At 39.4% G+C, this 18,704-nt stretch overlaps 1 protein-coding gene across 4 annotated transcripts; it reads right to left on the reverse strand.

Annotated features, from left to right (window-relative positions):
• Positions 1–2,884: 2,884 nt before the first annotated feature.
• LOC138106547 (arylsulfatase D-like) lies at positions 2,885–17,381 on the reverse strand. 4 transcript variants are annotated; one of them, XM_069007359.1, is made up of 11 exons: positions 17,292–17,381; positions 14,926–14,975; positions 14,249–14,398; positions 12,231–12,352; positions 10,700–10,822; positions 7,218–7,641; positions 6,343–6,479; positions 4,977–5,111; positions 4,430–4,592; positions 4,020–4,141; positions 2,885–3,729 (listed from the first exon to the last, which is right to left on the reverse strand). In XM_069007359.1, exons 2-11 carry the CDS (start codon positions 14,949–14,951, stop codon positions 3,359–3,361), a joined length of 1,773 nt encoding a protein of 590 aa, XP_068863460.1. In that variant the 5' UTR covers positions 14,952–14,975; positions 17,292–17,381; the 3' UTR covers positions 2,885–3,358. The 4 variants fall into 4 exon arrangements, with proteins under 4 accessions (XP_068863460.1, XP_068863433.1, XP_068863449.1 ...); XM_069007332.1 differs by having other exon boundaries at positions 14,926–15,023; XM_069007348.1 differs by lacking the exon at positions 17,292–17,381 and adding an exon at positions 16,842–17,097.
• Between the last annotated feature and the right edge of the window lie 1,323 nt (positions 17,382–18,704).

Below are 18,704 nucleotides of genomic sequence, written 5' to 3' on the forward strand. Positions count from 1 at the left end.
TAAATAATTCATTAATTGTAACAATTAGTAAGAAATAAATGAACTGCCTGGGGGCAGAAAGTCAACTCTGTAACTGGCTCACATGTTTGACTTTTGCAAGTATCCCAGTCTTCTGCTGAGATTAGTAAAATCCTTTATAACAAAAACCATCAACAAACCATGAAGGATACTAAAGTGTGCAAGAGCAAAACAGTGAAGCCCCAGTGAGACAACAATGCTAACTGTAGTGAAATCCTGAAAAGCAGGACAACTAAGTGCTTGTTCTTCACATATTACTAGTAATTTACAGTAAAGCTTCAAATTGCTTCTTTTAGATAGGATACAAATACTTAGTTGTAAAATATCATGTGATGATATGACATGTAGTGGAAATTATGAGGCCACATTGTGTCCATTCAGTTTCATGGTACCGACAGATGCTGTGTGAGTTTTAAAATTTATAATCCTGATTTTGACGTTTCCAGGTACTGCCATTGATTACTGGTATTTTGATTTGCCCCTGAGATGCTATTTAACAGCACAGACGGTCTTGTTTGAGATGTTGTGTTCAAGTGAGCGTTGAGTTCTTGAGTGTTCAAGTGTAGACATCACAGATACCAGCTTGCATGTTCAGAGACAAAACTATTAATCTGTGAAGCCTGACAAATTACCAGAATATTCTATCATGATGTCCACAGAAGCTTAGCTTGAAATACTGAAAACTGTGATCTTTTTGATGATTACATGCTGAAGTCAAGCTGAAGCACTTGACCAGTGTGTGTCTGGGAGAGCTCAAAACCAGCTTAAAAATATTCCTTTGATTCTAATGCAAAAAACCCACCAAAAAACAAATAAACCAAAAAACCATAAAAGATCAAATACTACTTAGAGAATTATTCCTTTTTTCTTCTTCTTCTTCTTCTTCTGATTCACAGATCTCCTTTCAGTAAAACAGACAAATATTTTATGTCCAATTTTTAAATGAAAAGAGGTAACTATGTTTTTAACAACTTAATTTTCATGCTCAAATGTTGCTTTCTACTGTGTTTGAAAACTCTTTCAGTATCCAGGTTTAGATCTTAGGAGTTTTATAAGATGCTCTTGAGATCCTGTCTTGAACACTATCTATGTCATCTTAGGCTATGACCAGCATAAATCAATGAGATGAAAACTGTGTTGTGACTGAGCAGACAAAGTCAGTCTTAGCGAATGATTTGCACTGAAATAGTAGCCCATCAATCTTGTAGGAAAAAAAGAAAAAGAAATGTGAGCAAGCTGATTAGTATTTGCTAGTTAGGATGTTTCCAAGAATCTTATTGTCAAGGCAGCCTTTATCACTGCCTGGCATCATTCCAAGCATAATGTCCATTCTACCAAATGCTGAATGTTTGTTGATCCCCTGGCACTTTGAAGATCATCAGGGGATGATCACTGTGCTTTCATGTGCAAACACCAGTATCCATGACAAATCCTAGCTCAGATGTTTTCCAGTACCCTCTAGTCCTAATGGATATCCTACAGTGCTATGAAGTATTTCAGTGCCAGGAAAACTGGCTCACTGATATTCACAGGTATTACACCTGTACATTTCTAAAGGTGTTGAAAAATTAAGAGGATATAAAATCCCAGATACTAAACTGGCTTGAGAATGGAAGTGATATATTGGAAAATGACTGAGAAAATTGAAATTGCCAGTCTGAATATAGTAATTTCAGGTAAAGAAAACACTTCATATTGAATATGAAAAGACCTTTAAATCTCTCCAAGAACCAGTTAAATAGAATACACTCAGATGAGGAAAAAAAGCAGGCATTCCTATCAATGGAGGAAGTAGCAGCAATCAGAACATGTGAAAGTGGTGGATTTACTGAATCTCCTGAATTTTTCACAGAAAGACTGAGCACCTTTCTCATCAATAGCACTGATGGAGCATCTGGTTGAATTAGAAGAGTCTGTGAAATGCATGAAGTCACAACATAAAATAAAACTTTGCTTTTAAGCTGTAGGGTTTTGTTTGTCTACAGATTTCCTGGTGACTAAATTCTGGGAAACAAAAGAGGAAATAAAACCGAAATAAACTAAATGTTTACCAAAGAAGATGAGCAAGATAAACTGGTCCTAGCACCGTAGTTAGAAGAACAGTTAAAAACAGTGAAGTAAAACAAATGGGGAAATTATGTTCTCAGATACCTACATATTCAGATATACCAGTGTAAACATGTCTATGTCAACAGATGTATTTACAACCTTACAAGGAAAAGAATTACCTGCAAGGCCACTTAATTAGGAACAACTATTTTAACACAAAGCAGGAAAGAACTGCAGCAAAAGGAAGTACTAAAGCAAAGAAGTAGACCTAAGTAATTCTAGCTCTTTGGTGGAGTGAAAATGTAACTTGTGAAGCAAAAAATCCTTAATTCTGCATTTCTTTTTTTTCATAGAAAATTATTGGTTGTTTTCATAATTAGTGTTTGGCATCTTTCAGAGAGTCTTTTCTGAACATGCTCCTTGTCAGCAGGAAACAGTTATGACTGAGATCTGGGCAGCAGGGTAACTTTTGCAGTCCTGTGCCCCAATCACTGAACCTGGACATCAGTGTGGTGCTACTGTGGCCGGCAATGCCAAAAGGCCCTTGCTGGTGCTGTTTAGGGAGCTGGTGCTGGTGCTGGGTACAAAGGGAGCTTTGGAAAAGGAAAATCCTTTCCTTTTTTTGTTCTCCATCAAGAGAGGCTGACTCCAATTAGAGGAGTCCCACCCTTCTCAGAAAGTGCAGCCAGCCACTGCCCAGCTTGTCATGTTTCCAAGCTTTACTCCTTGCCCAGGCCAATCAGCTGCCATCCCGGAGTCACTAGCTACAAGGAAAGAAGTAAGCCTCTCCTAAGAAAGATTCTGTGAAGAACTGCAGGCAAGATTATTTTCTAATTATTTTGGAAGCAATAGTTTGCAAAAATTTATTATAGGGTCACCTTATGCATTGTCAGGATAACAAAAGGGTAGGGGGATAAGGATAACGAAATTAAGGAATCACTTGGGAATTCAGCACAAAAACCCAAAGCAAATCTTTTGAATATACATTCAGAATCATCAAAACATAAGTTATATCATTACTTGTACAGCTCTAATCTTGGTCTGCTTCAGTGCATTTGAACTACTCATTCAGTTGTCAGCAGATACAAGTTAAAACGTGGTCTTCAGGTCATTCTATCTTGATCCCTCCCTGAGAGAGTCCAGTTTAAAGCTACCTTTACTATGTACTGTGCCATTCACTGGAACAATTACTTTATAAAGGCTCAGTTTAGAGAAACAAATGACCCATGGATCATCATTCCCAAAGGAAACACTCTTACTACATTTTTGAGAAAGTATCAGGTTCTATCCTTTATAGGTCAGTAAGTTTATTATCACCTTCCTTATCACACCAACAGAACGGGAACGTCCCACAGCATGGCTGCAGCCATGGCTTCCACACCACGTTGGACACAGAGAGCTGCTCTGGGACTGGAGTCAGTGTCCTGCGATGCCCCTCTATGGCTCTGCCAATCTTCCTTATGACAGTGTCAAAGAGGGGCTCTGTCTCAGCCGAGAGAGGTTTGGCTTCAGAGGGGTCTTGCGAGAGTTCAAACAGCAATGGAGGCTCATGATGGGTCACACCTTCCCCAAAGCATGGGCAAAATCCTCTATCATAACAAGCCCCAGCTCCAGGAGGACTGAAGATGGGAGTCACATAATGAGCCTTCCAAACAGCTCCAGCTGGCAGGAAAGAAAGAATCACAGAAGGCTGGTTATAACACTGTCAGTTATCACAAGGGAGAGTGAACATTTTTCTAGAGTTCATTTCTGGATGCGCTTCAGCTCTACACTTATTAGTTAATGTAGTATTGTCATTTCTCCTGGTGCTGTACAGTACAGGCAGTGCTAAGTAAGTTCTTTACCGTGTTACGCCTGGAGCTACTTGGAGAGATGAAATCCCAGAACAAAACGTGTTAGAACAATGTGCCCTCCTGTAGACTGAATATAATTGGAAAAAGCTCTGTACTCACTGTCCCTCTGGTGCCACCGCGCAGCATGTAAGTGAACGCCGCAGTAGTGGAACAGGAACTCGTGCTCCGAGTGCGGCACCGCTCCTCGCAGTAACGGCAGCAGATCCCGGCCGTCGATTACCCTGGCAGGAAAAACAGAGTGCACAGCGCTGAGGTGAGCTGGGCAGGACTGTGCTCCTTCTGCACACCTCCTGCTGGAACTGGCAGCTCTGGACAAGAAAGGATAACAGAAGATTGGCAGGTAGGGGCTGAATCTCAAATGTAGGGAAGAGGTGACTGAGCTCCTAGACATTGATGTGCCTAGAAAAGCAGCAGGACTGAAAAAGCATCAAACTCTTAGAATGTGCTTCCAATCTAGATTTTCCATTGTTTTGGGAAAGAAGGAGGAATAAAGATACTTCTGTTTGTACCTGTCCTGAGGCACTGCCCCTCCAGCCAAATGAACTACTGTAGGATAAATATCCATAAGGCTTGTAGGTTCATCAATAACTGTGCCTGCAGGTAACACTCCTGGCCATCTAAATATTCCTGGAACACGGATTCCTCCTTCCCAGCCTCCCATAGCTTTTCCACCTTTCAATAAAAAAAAAAAAAAAAAAAAAAAAAAAGGTTTGATTTAAAATAGAGAAATTTTACACAAATTTTATTGTATTATCATGGTACCTTGATGAGTCTTCTTTACTCTTTTGGTTTTTCTGCTAAGCTCCTACTGAGCATCAGTGAAAGTGTATTCACTAGACCAGCCCCCCAACAATTTGAGAATTTATGCTTGTGAAGGACACCTGCCCAGGTTAGAATTTACTGCATTGTTACATGACTAATTAGAATGAGACATATTTGCTTATTGGTAATAAACCAGTGTTACTCCTTGAGTGAGCAATCTTCTCTAAGCCTTAGGGGTGTCCTAGGTTCTTTACTAGTTGTTGCTGGATAGTCACTGTCCCTGACAGCTCTTACCTTTGTATATTCCATTCCAGCCACCCAGCTGCCTTTTGCCTTCTTGTCTTTCCAGCCATCCACCATGATCTGAGGCAAAGTAAACTAGTGTAGTATCTTTCAAGCCTTCCTTGTCAATAGTATCTAGAACCTGGCCTGTAAACACAAGAATATGTGTATATTAAAAAGCAAAAATATCTCTCATATTACATAAATTTTAACCTCTGACTTGTAAACATTTACCAGTGTAATTTTTAACCTAGGTAAGGCTGCTCATTAATATTTTTTAAGATTGGTATTTGTAGTTATGATATTGTCTCTAAAAGCACAAAAAATTTGTGATGTGTTGTAACCACTTTATTATTGGTATTTTAACAAGGAGTGCAAGAACCACCATCACAGACAAGAAGCCTGTATTGTCAAGGGGAAAAACTACCACGTGCTGTAAAAATATGGAAAGAAATTATAATCTAAGGCCCCAAAAAGTTAGATTCTGCATCAGTGGTGGCCATCATGAAAACTATGGGAAAAACATAAGGTTACCCTTTTCTTATGTTGTCTAGACCACAACTGGGATTTGCATTACATTACTGCATGGATATAATATGCATTAATAACAAAGTTCCTTTAAATTTAAAAGTCATTCTTGAGCTGCTTCTGACGTTCTTAATTATATTTGTGGCGTTAAAGTGTTTGACAGCTAGGTTTGAAACCAAAATCTTCCTGTATGTGTACCTGACTTTTCTCTCTTGTGCAAATGTGGGTACTTTTTGTCCATTATGACCGAATGATAAATAATTCTCCTTCCCCTCCAGAAAAACAGGCTGAAAAATAACTTGAATCTTATTTGGTGGGGGGGGGGTAGCAACACCAGTATACATTGGTGAACATTTCTGGATTTATAGTTGTGGCTGAAATTCAGTACTCTGCTTAATGCAGCAGCCACAAATAGAGAGCCTGCTGTTTTTCATCTGGAATTAATTTACTTACTGATTTTATCACCTTCTGATTCATCCTACTTAGAAATGACTGTACGAGGCTGAAATGACCTAGTCTTTACTAATCATAGAAAACTAAATAATTATCACATATTTAGTAAGAAGAACAGGAGAGCTCCTTGACAGGATCTAAGGGGACATGGTTAAAATGTAAACATGTGACCAAAAAAAAAAAGAAGAGTGAACATTTGGTCCAAGACTGGAGAAAATAAAAAAACAACACTATAAATCAACAGTGCTCACACAAGATTGACAAATGTTTGTGAAAAACTTAGGATTTTTTTGTACATGCTTTTAATAATCTTTCTCATTCTTTTAATAAAAACCTTTTATTTAGACCTAGGTAGGAGACATTGTTAGAGACATTGTTATGTGCTGTGGTGACTTACCCACCATCCAGTCCATCTCCTCTACGTTATCTCCATATAAACCGTGTCTGCTCCTCCCAAGAAACTTCTCTGTGGTGAGGAGAGGGGTGTGGGAATGTAAAAAGGAAAGAAAGAGGAGGAATGGTCTGTGCTTATTTCTACAAAACAGAAGTCAACACTGTGTTATGAGGGAGGAAGGTCCTCAATGCATATAGATGTCAGTTGTAATAAAAAATGGTATTATTTGCATATAGATATTTCAACAATCCCTTCAGAAATACCTTATTTTGTAGGGTATTATAACCCAGTGATTAGGATCTGTCTGATAGAATAATGTTGGGCCTTTACAAAATTAACCTTTTTCTACCCTGAGCCATGTAAAACTTCCAGATTGAAGATCCACTTTCTGCTGTTGCAAAACACCACTGTGCTACTGACGTGAAGGCAGCAAGTTCATCTCCTGCCAGCTGTTACCCGCTTATCAATCCATATGATAAGGCTACACCACAGCTCTGCTTCTCTTTCCCTGGCCCACACACACATTCCTGACATCACCTGCTATTCCCTAAAGCTGCAGTGTTGGTCTCATTGATAGGTATACATATTTCTTAAATATAGCCTAGAAATATTCAATAAAACCAATGGAAATTGGGAAATGTTACCAGCTTTAGTGAAGCTAGGAATAAGGAGCATCCTTAACAAGCAGCTGTTTCTTTAATTATATGATATAATTATTGATATTATTTTAAATGAATAAAAATAATAGTACTTCTAATCCTACATAATATTGTAAAAAATCGAAAAACTTATGAAGACATGAAACAGAAATGTGCTGTTTAAAAGTTGCAAAATGCACAAGAACCAGAAAATTTGTGATCAAAGGAAGCCCACTTCACCTTTCAATAAATGAAATGGACTCTTGCAAGATAAGGGACGTAGTTCTGTCTGTCACCATTGGCTGCTCAGTAATTCCATGGTTTCTCATCATAATGCAGTTCCAGTACCGTACAAATCCATAACTTGAGAACCAGGATACGAAGAACAGGAGACTAAACCCAGCAAGGCAGCTCAGTGTTTTCCACTGGACTGAAATCAAGCCAGTCAGTCTTCCAAGGACAGCAGTGAATGTAATGAGGCCAATCATTTGAGTGGAAAGCCAGAGTTTCCTTCTAAAGGCTCTGTCCATCTCCGGTGTTTCTGTTGGCTGACAGTCACTTATTAGTGTAAAAGGCATCCCGTAGAAGTAGTCAAATCCATGGTTCAAAGGGTGATGGCAATGGTCATTGCGGGATTCACAGTTAACACCTTGATGCCACTTCCCTGAAAATAGAGGTTATTAAAATATAAAGAGATAATACTTTAGAAGAATGGACTTTTCCTTATACAAAACATTTCTCAAAAAATGGTTGGTTGCTTTCTGCTTGTGACAATTTCTCCATCCTACACAGAAATATATCAAGTATGTAGTTATATAAGGGGATTGATGAAAGTAAACCTCTACAGTTTATAAATTTTCAACACATTTATTGGTGCTCTGTACATATATTCATGCCCTGTAGCTTTGATCAAACATTTAAAAAAATGTACTATAAAGGAAACTAGAAACTGAGAAAAATTCAGAGCTGAGCAAAAATGTACAACCTTCTTGGTGACCTGTCAAGTATCAAACAGGAGCAAGCTGTCCTTTTGTAAGCATCGGGCAAAATAACCTTGTTTTGTTGTCGCTTTACCTTCAAAGTACTATGCAGACCTGTTCCTGGAAGGTTTTGAAGTGCTTGATATCAGGACTATGGCAGCGCTCAGTGTTGGTGCCAGATTGATAAGGGGAGATGTGGATGGACTAGTCAAACTGGGAGCTCAGGTAGCTGTTTGCCAGACAAACCCCTGGATCCAGAAAAACTTGAGCTCAGGAGATCAGGATTTCTCATGAAGCTGTACATTTTAAGTAACTTTGATGATCATTATATCTCCATATACTGAATGAGAATAAAAGACTTTGTTTTACAAATATTTTTGCCGTTTATTTGTGTTTAATCAAATTTTTAGAAGCTAAGGCCTCTCTCTTTTAAATACTGAAGTCTTTGTATATCAGAAGGAACATCTCTTGACCTTTTGCAACACAATTTGTTCTTTGTTATCAACATAGCAGCTATTATGATGAATGGCACATCAAAACCATGCTTTTGCTTCCCCTCCAATCTATTCAGACTGGTTAGACACTTACATGGTGACATAGCAAGTTGGCTCATTTGGTTGAAACCCTAAGGTTTGTGAATGTCTGAATCAAGTGAACAAAATCTAACAATCATCAGAGGTTTAATTGCATTTTATGCAGATCTTAGATGCCAGATAAAAATGGACATTAAGAATTTTACCTGAAAACTAATTTGAAACTAATTCTTATTGTGGATAGAGGAACTGTGCACTTAGAGGATGATGTTATCCTCAACAAATGGTTTGCTGTATTACCAGTACGTGTACTAGCAGCCAACCCAGAGTAGATTTCAATAGAATTGCAGTGCATTACAATAGGAGCAGAAAAACTCCCTCAGAGAGGAACAAATAATTGCTGCTTCTCGGCTGTGAATATAAAGAAAGAATGCACGTTCTGTTGTAGGTGGATGAATTGCTTTCAGCTAAAATCTCTATGCAGTTTACCTCCTGACATATTTAGAGCCAGCTGTAGAACAAAACAGGTTTGTAATCAATACGTAGATGTATTGGTCATAAATACAGGTGCAGCTAAAGTATTCTTGGAATTCAGATGCACTCCAACACTATATCTCCAGCTGAGGTCGATAAAGGTTTCTGACATACTAGAAAAGGATTAAACCTCCAGAAGCTAAACTAAGTGTATAATTAAGATAAATTAATCTCTGAGGGCATTAGTTATACAGCACTGGTTTTCTGACTACAAAGTACCTTCAAAGCATTTCCCAACAAAAAATCTCATTATCACCTCAAGCTGCAGGTTATTAATAGGATTTAACTTTGCAATTAAACTGGTTGTGCTCAGGGCAAAACAATCACAAACAATTCAGGTGAGACTACTTAGTGCTCATTCAGCTGTGGTGGCATGGGTAGATGTTATGTTAAGATTTTTTGCTTCATGACTTGAATGTAAAGTTCTTGTGGGTTTTTTTGTGTCACTTATCATTGGTGCTCTCCTTCATCCCCCATGGTGCAATTAATCAGGATCTGTCAATCTGGTTAATCCAAGTGATGCTTTTGGCATCTGTGATTTTAGCTGAGATGCCCACAGGGAAAATGCCTCCCCATTTTGCTTCTAGGAGGCAAGCAGCACAACTCCACTGCAGGGCAATTCCCTGGGGAGAGTGAAGACAAATCTGATTGTTTTGCTAGTGATAACATGCTGAAATCAAGATGAAGCATGCATGGTCTGTTTTATGAGCTGATTAAAACAACTAAAATAATATCACTACAAAACTAACAGGAGATGAAGCTTCAGTAATGCAGAATTTAAATTGCTTGGAAGGCTTCTTTTAGTTTTATCCTGTGTGGTTTAGATTTATTCTGCTGAATGAATACAAATCTATTTCTGCAGGAACTGCTATTAATACATTCAGTTGGTTTGTGAAGCTAATATTTTTATGTGTCAGATACAGATTTTGGATTTTGACATTTTACATGCTCAGGTGAGGTAGGGCAAATAGCTGAAACATCAGCCAGGAATATTTGTACTTTATCAACCTGTGGAACTATGTGACATATCTAAGATAAATAATTATTTGAAACAAGATCATGACCAAAATTTACAACTGTAAAAAAAAATAATAGTCCTATAAAATATAAAGTAAAATGAAATTCTCATTGATGCTGAAGAAGGCAGTGTTTTTGGGCTGTACGGAAATTTTGGTGAACTACAGTGGCATGCTGTGACTGAAGAAAAAAATAATTGCTTTCTGAAAGGCCCAATCTTGTGACACTATTAACTGTCTCTAATGTCTTAAGTAGCAGCTGTTGCCTTTTGTGTGAATCTGCTCTGAACTGTGTAAAACATCATCATGCGTATTTAAATGGCACCCATATTTTTACTTTTCTTTCAATGAAATAGTATTGGAATAAGTATCTTATACCTGGTATTCAGGAATTAATGACATTTTCTGTTACGTATTTTAACAGCCACAGCTGTGCTTGAAAGTGAGTCAATGGTAAAGATTGTCCTCTTTATCATATGCTTTTTCTTTTAAGAGTTATGCTTTTTGGTCAGAGTTTCTTTTTACATATTATTCTTGATCAGGAAATAAAAATATTACAACTGAAGTATGAGCAGTTACTAACTAAAACAAATAGTTTGAGTGAGATGTGCAGGTAAAACACATTCCAGAACATCTTTAGGAGAGGAGTGCCCTCATACCTATCAGGCCTGTGCTGTAGCCTTGCTGCTGCAGGATTTTGGCAAAAGTGGTTTCGTTTGGAGGAAGCCCTCCTGAGCCGGCATTCCAAAAAATAACACGGTAATCATTTACAGCATCCATCCCTAAAAATACAATAAGAAACAATCTGAGTAAGTATAAAGGGTTGAGTACTTTTATCCAACATACTTTTTCTTTCCTGATTTCATTGAAATGATATTGGTAAATATTTATCCTAATGCTGTTTGTTTGGGAAAATGAATCTAGGACCCTGGAAAAGATTAAGAAAGACTTAAGACTCTCCATAGTACCTCACACTGAGACCTTTTTTTCTTTAATTTAATTTCATTTGGAATAGCATGGTTGTATAGGAGATTTTACATGTCACAGTAGCACCTAGGCTGTACGAAATGCACCTGCTTAGTGTGAATGTGAGGGCAGGGAGGAGCATAGGGAGACTTCAGCCCTCTATCACTCTCAAACTCCAGCTCACTGAAGGCTGCCGGGGAGCTCAGGATTTCCTTGCTCAGTGGCATGGCTGGTATCTGATCTCTGAGCCCCACAGAGTAGCTATCTTCTCTTCACCTGCAGGTTTACACCCTACCATTTAGCATTTTGTACTGGCTTAACCCCATCATACAGCGCTATGTAAAGTTCAATCTGTCAGTGTAGCATTGAACGTCTCTGGCCCTGTTGTTACAGTGGGAAAGGGTCTGTACAAGCCCATGTGTGTTTTCAAACTACCAGTCTCAGTGGGAGCTGTCATGATAAAAGTAGGATGACGTATCAGCTTCAAAATGCCTCGGGAATGAAGGCTTTGAAGATAATTTGCAATAGAACAAGTTACTGGTAGGAACATGTAGAGCTATTTGTTTTCCATACCTCTTCATCTCAGGGATGCAGTTTGACAGGATAGTGTTTTTTCTTCAAAAACACAACTGGGAAAAATAATATTGCTGTCAAACTGTTATCTCCTAGGACAGATTAATTTTGGCAGATACATAAAGAAGCTTTCTGATGAATGACTCGTTCTGCACCTTGACTGAAGGGAACGGACACACATCTGCACAGACCTACTCTGCTCCCTGCAGGGCTGAGCTGCCTCTGACATCTGATGAAGAGTCACCTATGACAGAAATTAATTTAACTTGTGCTTTGTAAGAGTGCTGTTATTGTTATTAATGTTTTGTGTAATGACTTTTTTGAACGTAACAGTTTGCTCTAACTCCATTCTGACTGCAATCTGTACAACAGAGCTTCAAAACATAACCAAAATTGTGAGTTGGGGAGACCAAGATGCCCTGCAGAGCTGATTTTTCTGTTCTGCTTCCCCCCTCAATCCTGTAGCCCACAGATACAAATACCACCTCAAGGGTATTTAGGCTGTCTGACATCGCATGTGTCTCAGTGAGGAGTGGCATGTCTGTGAATCCCCTATTTGCACACCCTCATTTCTTCTGTGCCCATTGTATGACATTGTTCTCTCCAGCAATAAAGCAATGTTTAAAGGCTGTGTGGCTTTGCAAGGCAAACCTGATCGGAGGGGATATCTGCCAGTGAGGAAAGCTGCTCTGCTGGGGGTGCAAAGCGGAGCTGCAGCAATGTGTTGGGTCATCTTCACTCCTTCCTTTGCCAGGCGATCAATGTTCGGGGTCCTAAAAATGCAACCAATGCCACCAGATATCATTCAGGGAGTCTTTCAAGGGAATAAGAAATTATATACTTATCTTTATTTTTGGAAGTTTCTTCTATTTGAAGATAGCCAGGAAATATTTTTTTTAAATTTATTGTAATTTTTCTCATATGATGGGGAAATATTTCTCTTTTTCTTTCTTCATTAGCAATCAGTATTTGGATTAGTTTCAAGTCAACCATTCCTTCTTTTTCCCATGTCCTATGAAGAGTCTTGAAGAAATCATAGAATTGTAGAATGGTTTGGGCTGGAAGGGACCTTAAAGATCACAAAGTTCCAACCTCCCTGCCATGGGCAGGAACACTTTCCACTAGATGAGGCTGCTCAGAGCCTCATCCAGCCTGGCTTTGAACACTTCCAAGGATGGGGCATGTACAGCTTCTCAGGACAGCATGATCCAGTGCCTCACCACCCTCACATCAAAGACCTTTCATCCCTCCAAAACTGCATTTCCTACACTAGCTTCTTAAAGAGCAGTGTATCAGCCTCAGTGTATCAGTGTAATGGTAATTTAGTTGCCACAGGGTGACAGTGCTTGACTAGACAAGATGCTACATGACTTACACGTACAGATAAAGGAGCAAACAAGGTACTCCTCAGGATGTTTGTAGTGAAGGGAAAAGGAGAAAAATGGAAAGAAATCCTGCATGTTTTCACACTGTAGTGGCAATCTCTCATGGCAACATGAATTATGCCACAAGGCGAGTAAGTAGGTGAGAAGAGGCTATTTTGCAAGCAACTGGCAACCAACAAAAACAAGCTTGCCTAGCACACTAGTTACAGACAAGATAATATCTTACAGTTCAAAATACAATACCCCCCTCTTCCAGTGTGCCTACTTCTATTTTAAATTATTGAGCTTCAGTTTTACAATTTTGTTTTTGCAATTATCAGTTCAATGGTGTTCACAAGTAGATAAAACCTTCAGTAGGATTTTGAAAGATCCTGGATGTTTTGTTGTTTGGTACACTTGTGGATTCCTCCCTCAAAGACACTCTGCTAGGAAACAACATGTGCAACAAGGTTTCTTATTCTCTACAGCCTTTCGCCAGAGGTGCAGTCTGGGGTAACTTGGCAGAGAAATTGGTGTAGTTCCACCCTTCAGCACAATTGCCATCTCAGTTAGCTCATAAACACTGCTCCTCAAAGCAATGAGGAAGCAATAGGTCTGCTTCCCAAACTGCTGTTTTGAAATCCGGCCATTCTTAGCACTGCAGAGAACCAATTGCTAAAGGAGCCCAGGTACCCAGTCATCCTCCTAGTACACCCCGAGTGCAGCTCACAGCTCTTGAAAAGAAAATCCATGCCTTGGGGATGATGCTGTGGAGGCCTGGCCTTGCAGAACCCTATCAGCTACCTATGATCACCAGCTGCCTGTCAGGAACTTCCGGACTGAAGCCTTTCAGGGTGAGATTCCAAGAACTTTGCTGCATGAGGGGAGGGAAAGTAGCAAACTTGGTTTTGTTCAAACAAGTTACAAGCCAGCAGGCAATACTGTGGCACAGTTTTCAAAGAGAAGGCAAATTCTATGTCCTTGAGGCTGAAAAGAGAAATATTTCCTGGTAACATTGCTCATTGCAGTCATTTAAATATATTTTGATGTGAGAATGGCAAAAATGGCAACACAGAATTAAAATGAGATAATGAGGCCTATATGTTGAAAGAGGGGACAATATTTCCATCTTTGGGTATAGCTGTTTTTTAAGTTTTAAGCAGTTAAGGAATATGAAGCAGCTCCACATAGAAGAGCTAACCCTGGGAATGCCCTCTAGGCTATGAAATAATCCTGGGCAGAGGATTTCAGGTTTACATTAAATACCACACCAGCTCTGTTCACCCTTATGGCCAGTTTCCTTACCTGATAGTATCATTCCCATAGCAACCTACATCCCCTATGCCGAGATCATCAGCCAGCAACAGGACAAAGTTTGGCTGTGTGATGGTGGAAAGCTGTGTGGGTGGTGCCTGCAGAAGCAGACCAAAAATCAGGGGTGTAGCCAGAGGAGACCTGAAACACAGAAGAAGGAAAGAAGCCAGTGACCTGGCCATTCATCACTCCCCCTGCACGTGGCCAGAGACCCTCCGATGTGAGCTTGGCTGCAGATCAGACCATGCTGTCCAGGCAGAGGGTGTGCTAAGTGTTTATCATTTACCCAAACTGATGTAATGAAGAGGAAATGGCCAGGAACATAACTTTAAAATCTCCTTTCCTGATTGTTTCCAAGTTTTCTGCAAGCAGTCTCACGTGGGAATTTACATGTAGCAGATGGCATACAAGTGATTTTGCTTCATGGCTTTGGATGTTTATTAAAAGTTGGTCTGGGAAGCTGAGAATGGGATCAACTTCCTCTGACACATTTTCTGCCCGGACGGGGATCTTTGGGTTGTGAAAAAGTTAATAACAAGAAAAACAAACAAAAATCACATTGTGAGATAAACAATGCTACTCTTTTGTAACATGGTATTGTGTCATTATTAAGTTTCACTCACTTTAGATCAAAGTATGATATAACAGAAACTCATGATTTTTCTTACCAATGAGATGTTAGTTGCCAAATCATTTCTGCATTTGGAGTGTTCAAATCCTGCAAAACCAAGAGTACCTTGTCATAGTTACATTTTCCCAGTAGTCACTGCAATAAAAATAGATTAATAACTTAATCAAAGCCTGTTAACATTTTATTTACTCCAGTGCACCTCAGATCAGACCCTAAATGAAGAAGAGTAAAGGCATTAATGTTATTTTTATTGCCCTTCACTTATTAGAGGAATTTTTCTTTTTGTGTAAAGAAGTTTATCTCAAAATAGCGAAATAATTCTATTTCCTTACATGAATCATCTGCATAAAAATTACTTCCTCTTCAGAAAAGATAAAAGTTTTTTTAAAATCCAGTCTTCAATAGAATTTATTTTTCTGTAATCATAGACATTGTGTTTTTTCACATAAGGTGCTAAGTTTCCTCTCAGGCTTGTAAGAGGTATTTTTAGTTGTAGAAATTCTAGTCATCTGTTTCCAACAATTATAATTTCTTAGAAGAATTCATGACCTCTTGTTATTTAACTCTGGGAATGAAGAGGGCTTTTCCTTTCACTGTCAGGACAGTGAGACAAACTATTTAAAGACTTTGAAGTAAGGGCCAAGTGAGTTTGGTTCAAAAGCTTTAAAATAGACTTCTTTCAAATTTATCCCATGTCTGGCTGAACTGTCCCAAGCATCTCAATTTTATAAATTATGTTTGTTTGATACTTATTTTTCTTTTCTAGAAATTATGTATTAGGCAGTTTAGTTAATATCCATAGTTCTTACATTTTATCCATCAATGCTACAAGCTTTGATGGAAAAAATTAAATTTGTGTGCTTAGAAAACTGTCATCCAAACACATGCTTACAAGCACCAGAATTGATGCAGCGTTGGTATCTAGACACTCAGTTTTCTGCATTTGAGTTTGTGCCTTTGCTACATCCTAAGTAGTTACAGGGAAAGTACTGGAGAACACCTCAGCCATCTTTTACATTTGCATACTGTGAGCCTCCAAAACAGTTGAAGTAAAAGGGAGTTGGAAATAATCAGATTTAACAGTGCAGTTGGTTGTCACTAACCACCTGCGTTTCACAGTAGAGAGACACTGATTTAAAGCACAGCCTGGAGCTCGAGGCTGAGCTTCCCCAGAAGCTGCCTGTAAAATACTAGGCAATATGCAGAAACCAGCTACTGTTTTATTATACTGACTGGTATTATCCCTGTCAAGCCATTTCCTCAGTGAAAGGTGATGGGAGCCCAGGCAGAGGAACTGCAAGCAGTCCCCTCTGCTATCTGAACTGAATTGGGCTTAAAGCAAAACTCTTTCCTCCCTCTCCCACTGTTAATCCCTCCCCCAAATTAATTTACTTTCTGTCCCTTTCTTCATCTATTTTAATAATTCTGGGGGAAATAGCTTGCATATCTTTCATATTTTACCAACAGTTTTCCTGTATTGATTCAAAGTTTACAATCAGTCTTTACCTTTCCAACAAAATATTTACAAGATACTAAAATCCCAATTCAAGCCAGTTTTCATAAGAAAAATATTCATATTTTTAGGTATACTCATATGCACTCTTCTTAAGAACAGCATGCATTTGTGGCATCAATTTGGCAGCAGTCAGTGAAAAGTCACACAGTTAATACCACTCAGTTCAGTACAGTTCAGTCTGTGAAAATTTCTTTTAAAAGTTCCTATTTTGTTGACTTGATACAGATAAAAGAAAACACAGACTTGTAAACACGTAGCCTGCAGCTCTCACTTTGTTCATAGTCTTGTATGAGAGTAATGTTGTTGTAACAAGAAAAGTATTTTAAAAACTTCCTTGGAATATTTTTATCTACAGAAGAAAAAAAAAAAAAAAAAAAAAAAAAGGCATTAAAATTTTCCTGTGTATTTCCCAGCATAGTAAGGGAGGAATACAGTACCTGGTCAAGTTATGTTCAAAGCAGGCAGCTGACAGGCTGGCAACTTAAAACCATTCCAAATCTTTTCAGCTCGAGGACTGCTGCTACTGTGCAGCGTTTCTGAAGGCAGTCCTGAAATGTGCCCTAGCTGCACGTCCCACAGTTCACCACAGGAAAAGCGTGTTATGGCAGAGCTTTCAAGCAGCTGGATGTTCTGGCTTATCATGGAATCTCAAGCTGCACGTCCCCCTGCTGTTTGCACAACCCTGACATTCACACAATGCGTAAGGGTCGGGCTGGGGAACGCCACAGATGTAGCTAAAATGCTTTCTGCCTAACCACCAGTCTCTCGAGGGACGGGAATGATCTCCTTCAAGTCTGAGACACTCCCCTGAAAGGCACTATAAATAACAGTTCCCAATAAACCTCTCCTCACTTCCCCCAAGGAAAAGAGAAAATAGCTGTACTTACGGAGCAGCAGTTCTTTGTTGTAGAAATAGAAATCGAGTTAATTTCTTCACTTTATGGCAACCCTGAGTGTCCGCTGCTGTGAGGTGGTTATCTCTGCACATGCAGGGAGAAATAGTTCTAGGGTGGGGAGGAAATGCCGGTAAGAGGCTTGAATTTGCTTTTTCAGAAAATGACTCATTCAGCTTCACTTCTGAGTGCTGCCTGTTTAGCTCAGAGGCACAAATTAAGGTTACATGCTGGCTAATGCTTATTTACTTGATTTTTTTCTTATTTGAGTCCTCTTGTACTGAGTGTTTTGGGACAGCATGAGGCATTACCCAACAGCAATCTTGCTTTACTAACATAGAATGCCCTGCATTTTCGTATCTTGTAAGAGAAGGGAGAGTTGGTGGTATCAGTTGCAATGTTCAGGTTGGATTGCCAGTGGAGTATCTCTGAGGCAAATTACAGCACCATGGGTATCCCTTCCCTGTTCCCTCCCACCGCAAGAATATCATGCTGGAGTGGTTATGCCAACACACGCAGAAAAAGAGCTGCGTCTGGTTTTACTTCTCTCAGTGTCTGCCTTCTGACCCCCACCTGCGTTACAGAATCCCAATCTGTACCTCTCTAGTTCCCATTCCCTTTACTGAGCCTTTAGCACTTCAAGCATTCATTAAGGTCTATAGGATTTCTTGTTGTCTGATGCCCTCTACTGCTGCATTTTTTCTAAAAGGAAACACCTTCTGAGCAGCAGCTTCTGAGTTTCTCTGTCCAGGCTGCAATCAATCCCTGCAGGACCCTGCTGACTGAGAGAGCCTCTTTTGCAGCTGGGGCCATCTCCACAGCTCTCATATCCAGCTTGTGTTTTTTCCAGGACTTCTTGCAAATTCTGTAGAGTTTGTAACAGAGAACCACAAACTGTAACTGCTATATTATTTACTAAATTTAGAATACAGCAGAAAACTGAATGCATGTCTGCAGTTACACTGCAGGAACATGCCTTTGCTGTCTTTTACACAGCCCTCTTTAAAGGCAGAGAGAGCCAGACCAGTTTGCTGCTCTAAGTAGCACTTGTTGAAGTCTGGCTGCTGGGAATTGCCCCCCGGGCACACTTATGATGTAATGAAGTTAAAGGAGGGAGGGCTGTGCTTGTGGTCTGAAGACTTTCAGAGTGACAACTTGTGCCCATTTTGGTGTTTGATCTTTGAACGAGGGAAAGGTGAATGCCCTCTCACTGGTGCTACTTAAAGATGACATTTTTAAAGGGTCTTGACAAAGCTAATTCTCTTCCCAACCACTGCACTGAATTTGCACTAGCTGGTCTTCTGAGGGGAAATATTTAAAAAGTCTGTATTTTTTCAGAATGTGGAATGAATGCCGAACTTTGCAGAAGCCTTGCATACTCCCGTCTTTTTACCCTCGTTTTCTTTA

Source organism: Aphelocoma coerulescens, chromosome 1 (assembly GCF_041296385.1).
Source record: "Aphelocoma coerulescens isolate FSJ_1873_10779 chromosome 1, UR_Acoe_1.0, whole genome shotgun sequence".
Lineage (NCBI taxonomy): Eukaryota > Metazoa > Chordata > Aves > Passeriformes > Corvidae > Aphelocoma > Aphelocoma coerulescens.

Coding starts and splice junctions, on each gene's coding strand:
- LOC138106547 (XM_069007359.1), bottom strand. CDS start 14,951: ATGATTTGGCAACTAACATCTCATTG. Junction 14,399..14,925: donor TGGCAACTAACATCTCATTG/GTAAGAAAAATC, acceptor TCTGTGTTTCAG/GTCTCCTCTGGCTACACCCC. Junction 12,353..14,248: donor TATGGGAATGATACTATCAG/GTAAGGAAACTG, acceptor TTGCATTTTTAG/GACCCCGAACATTGATCGCC.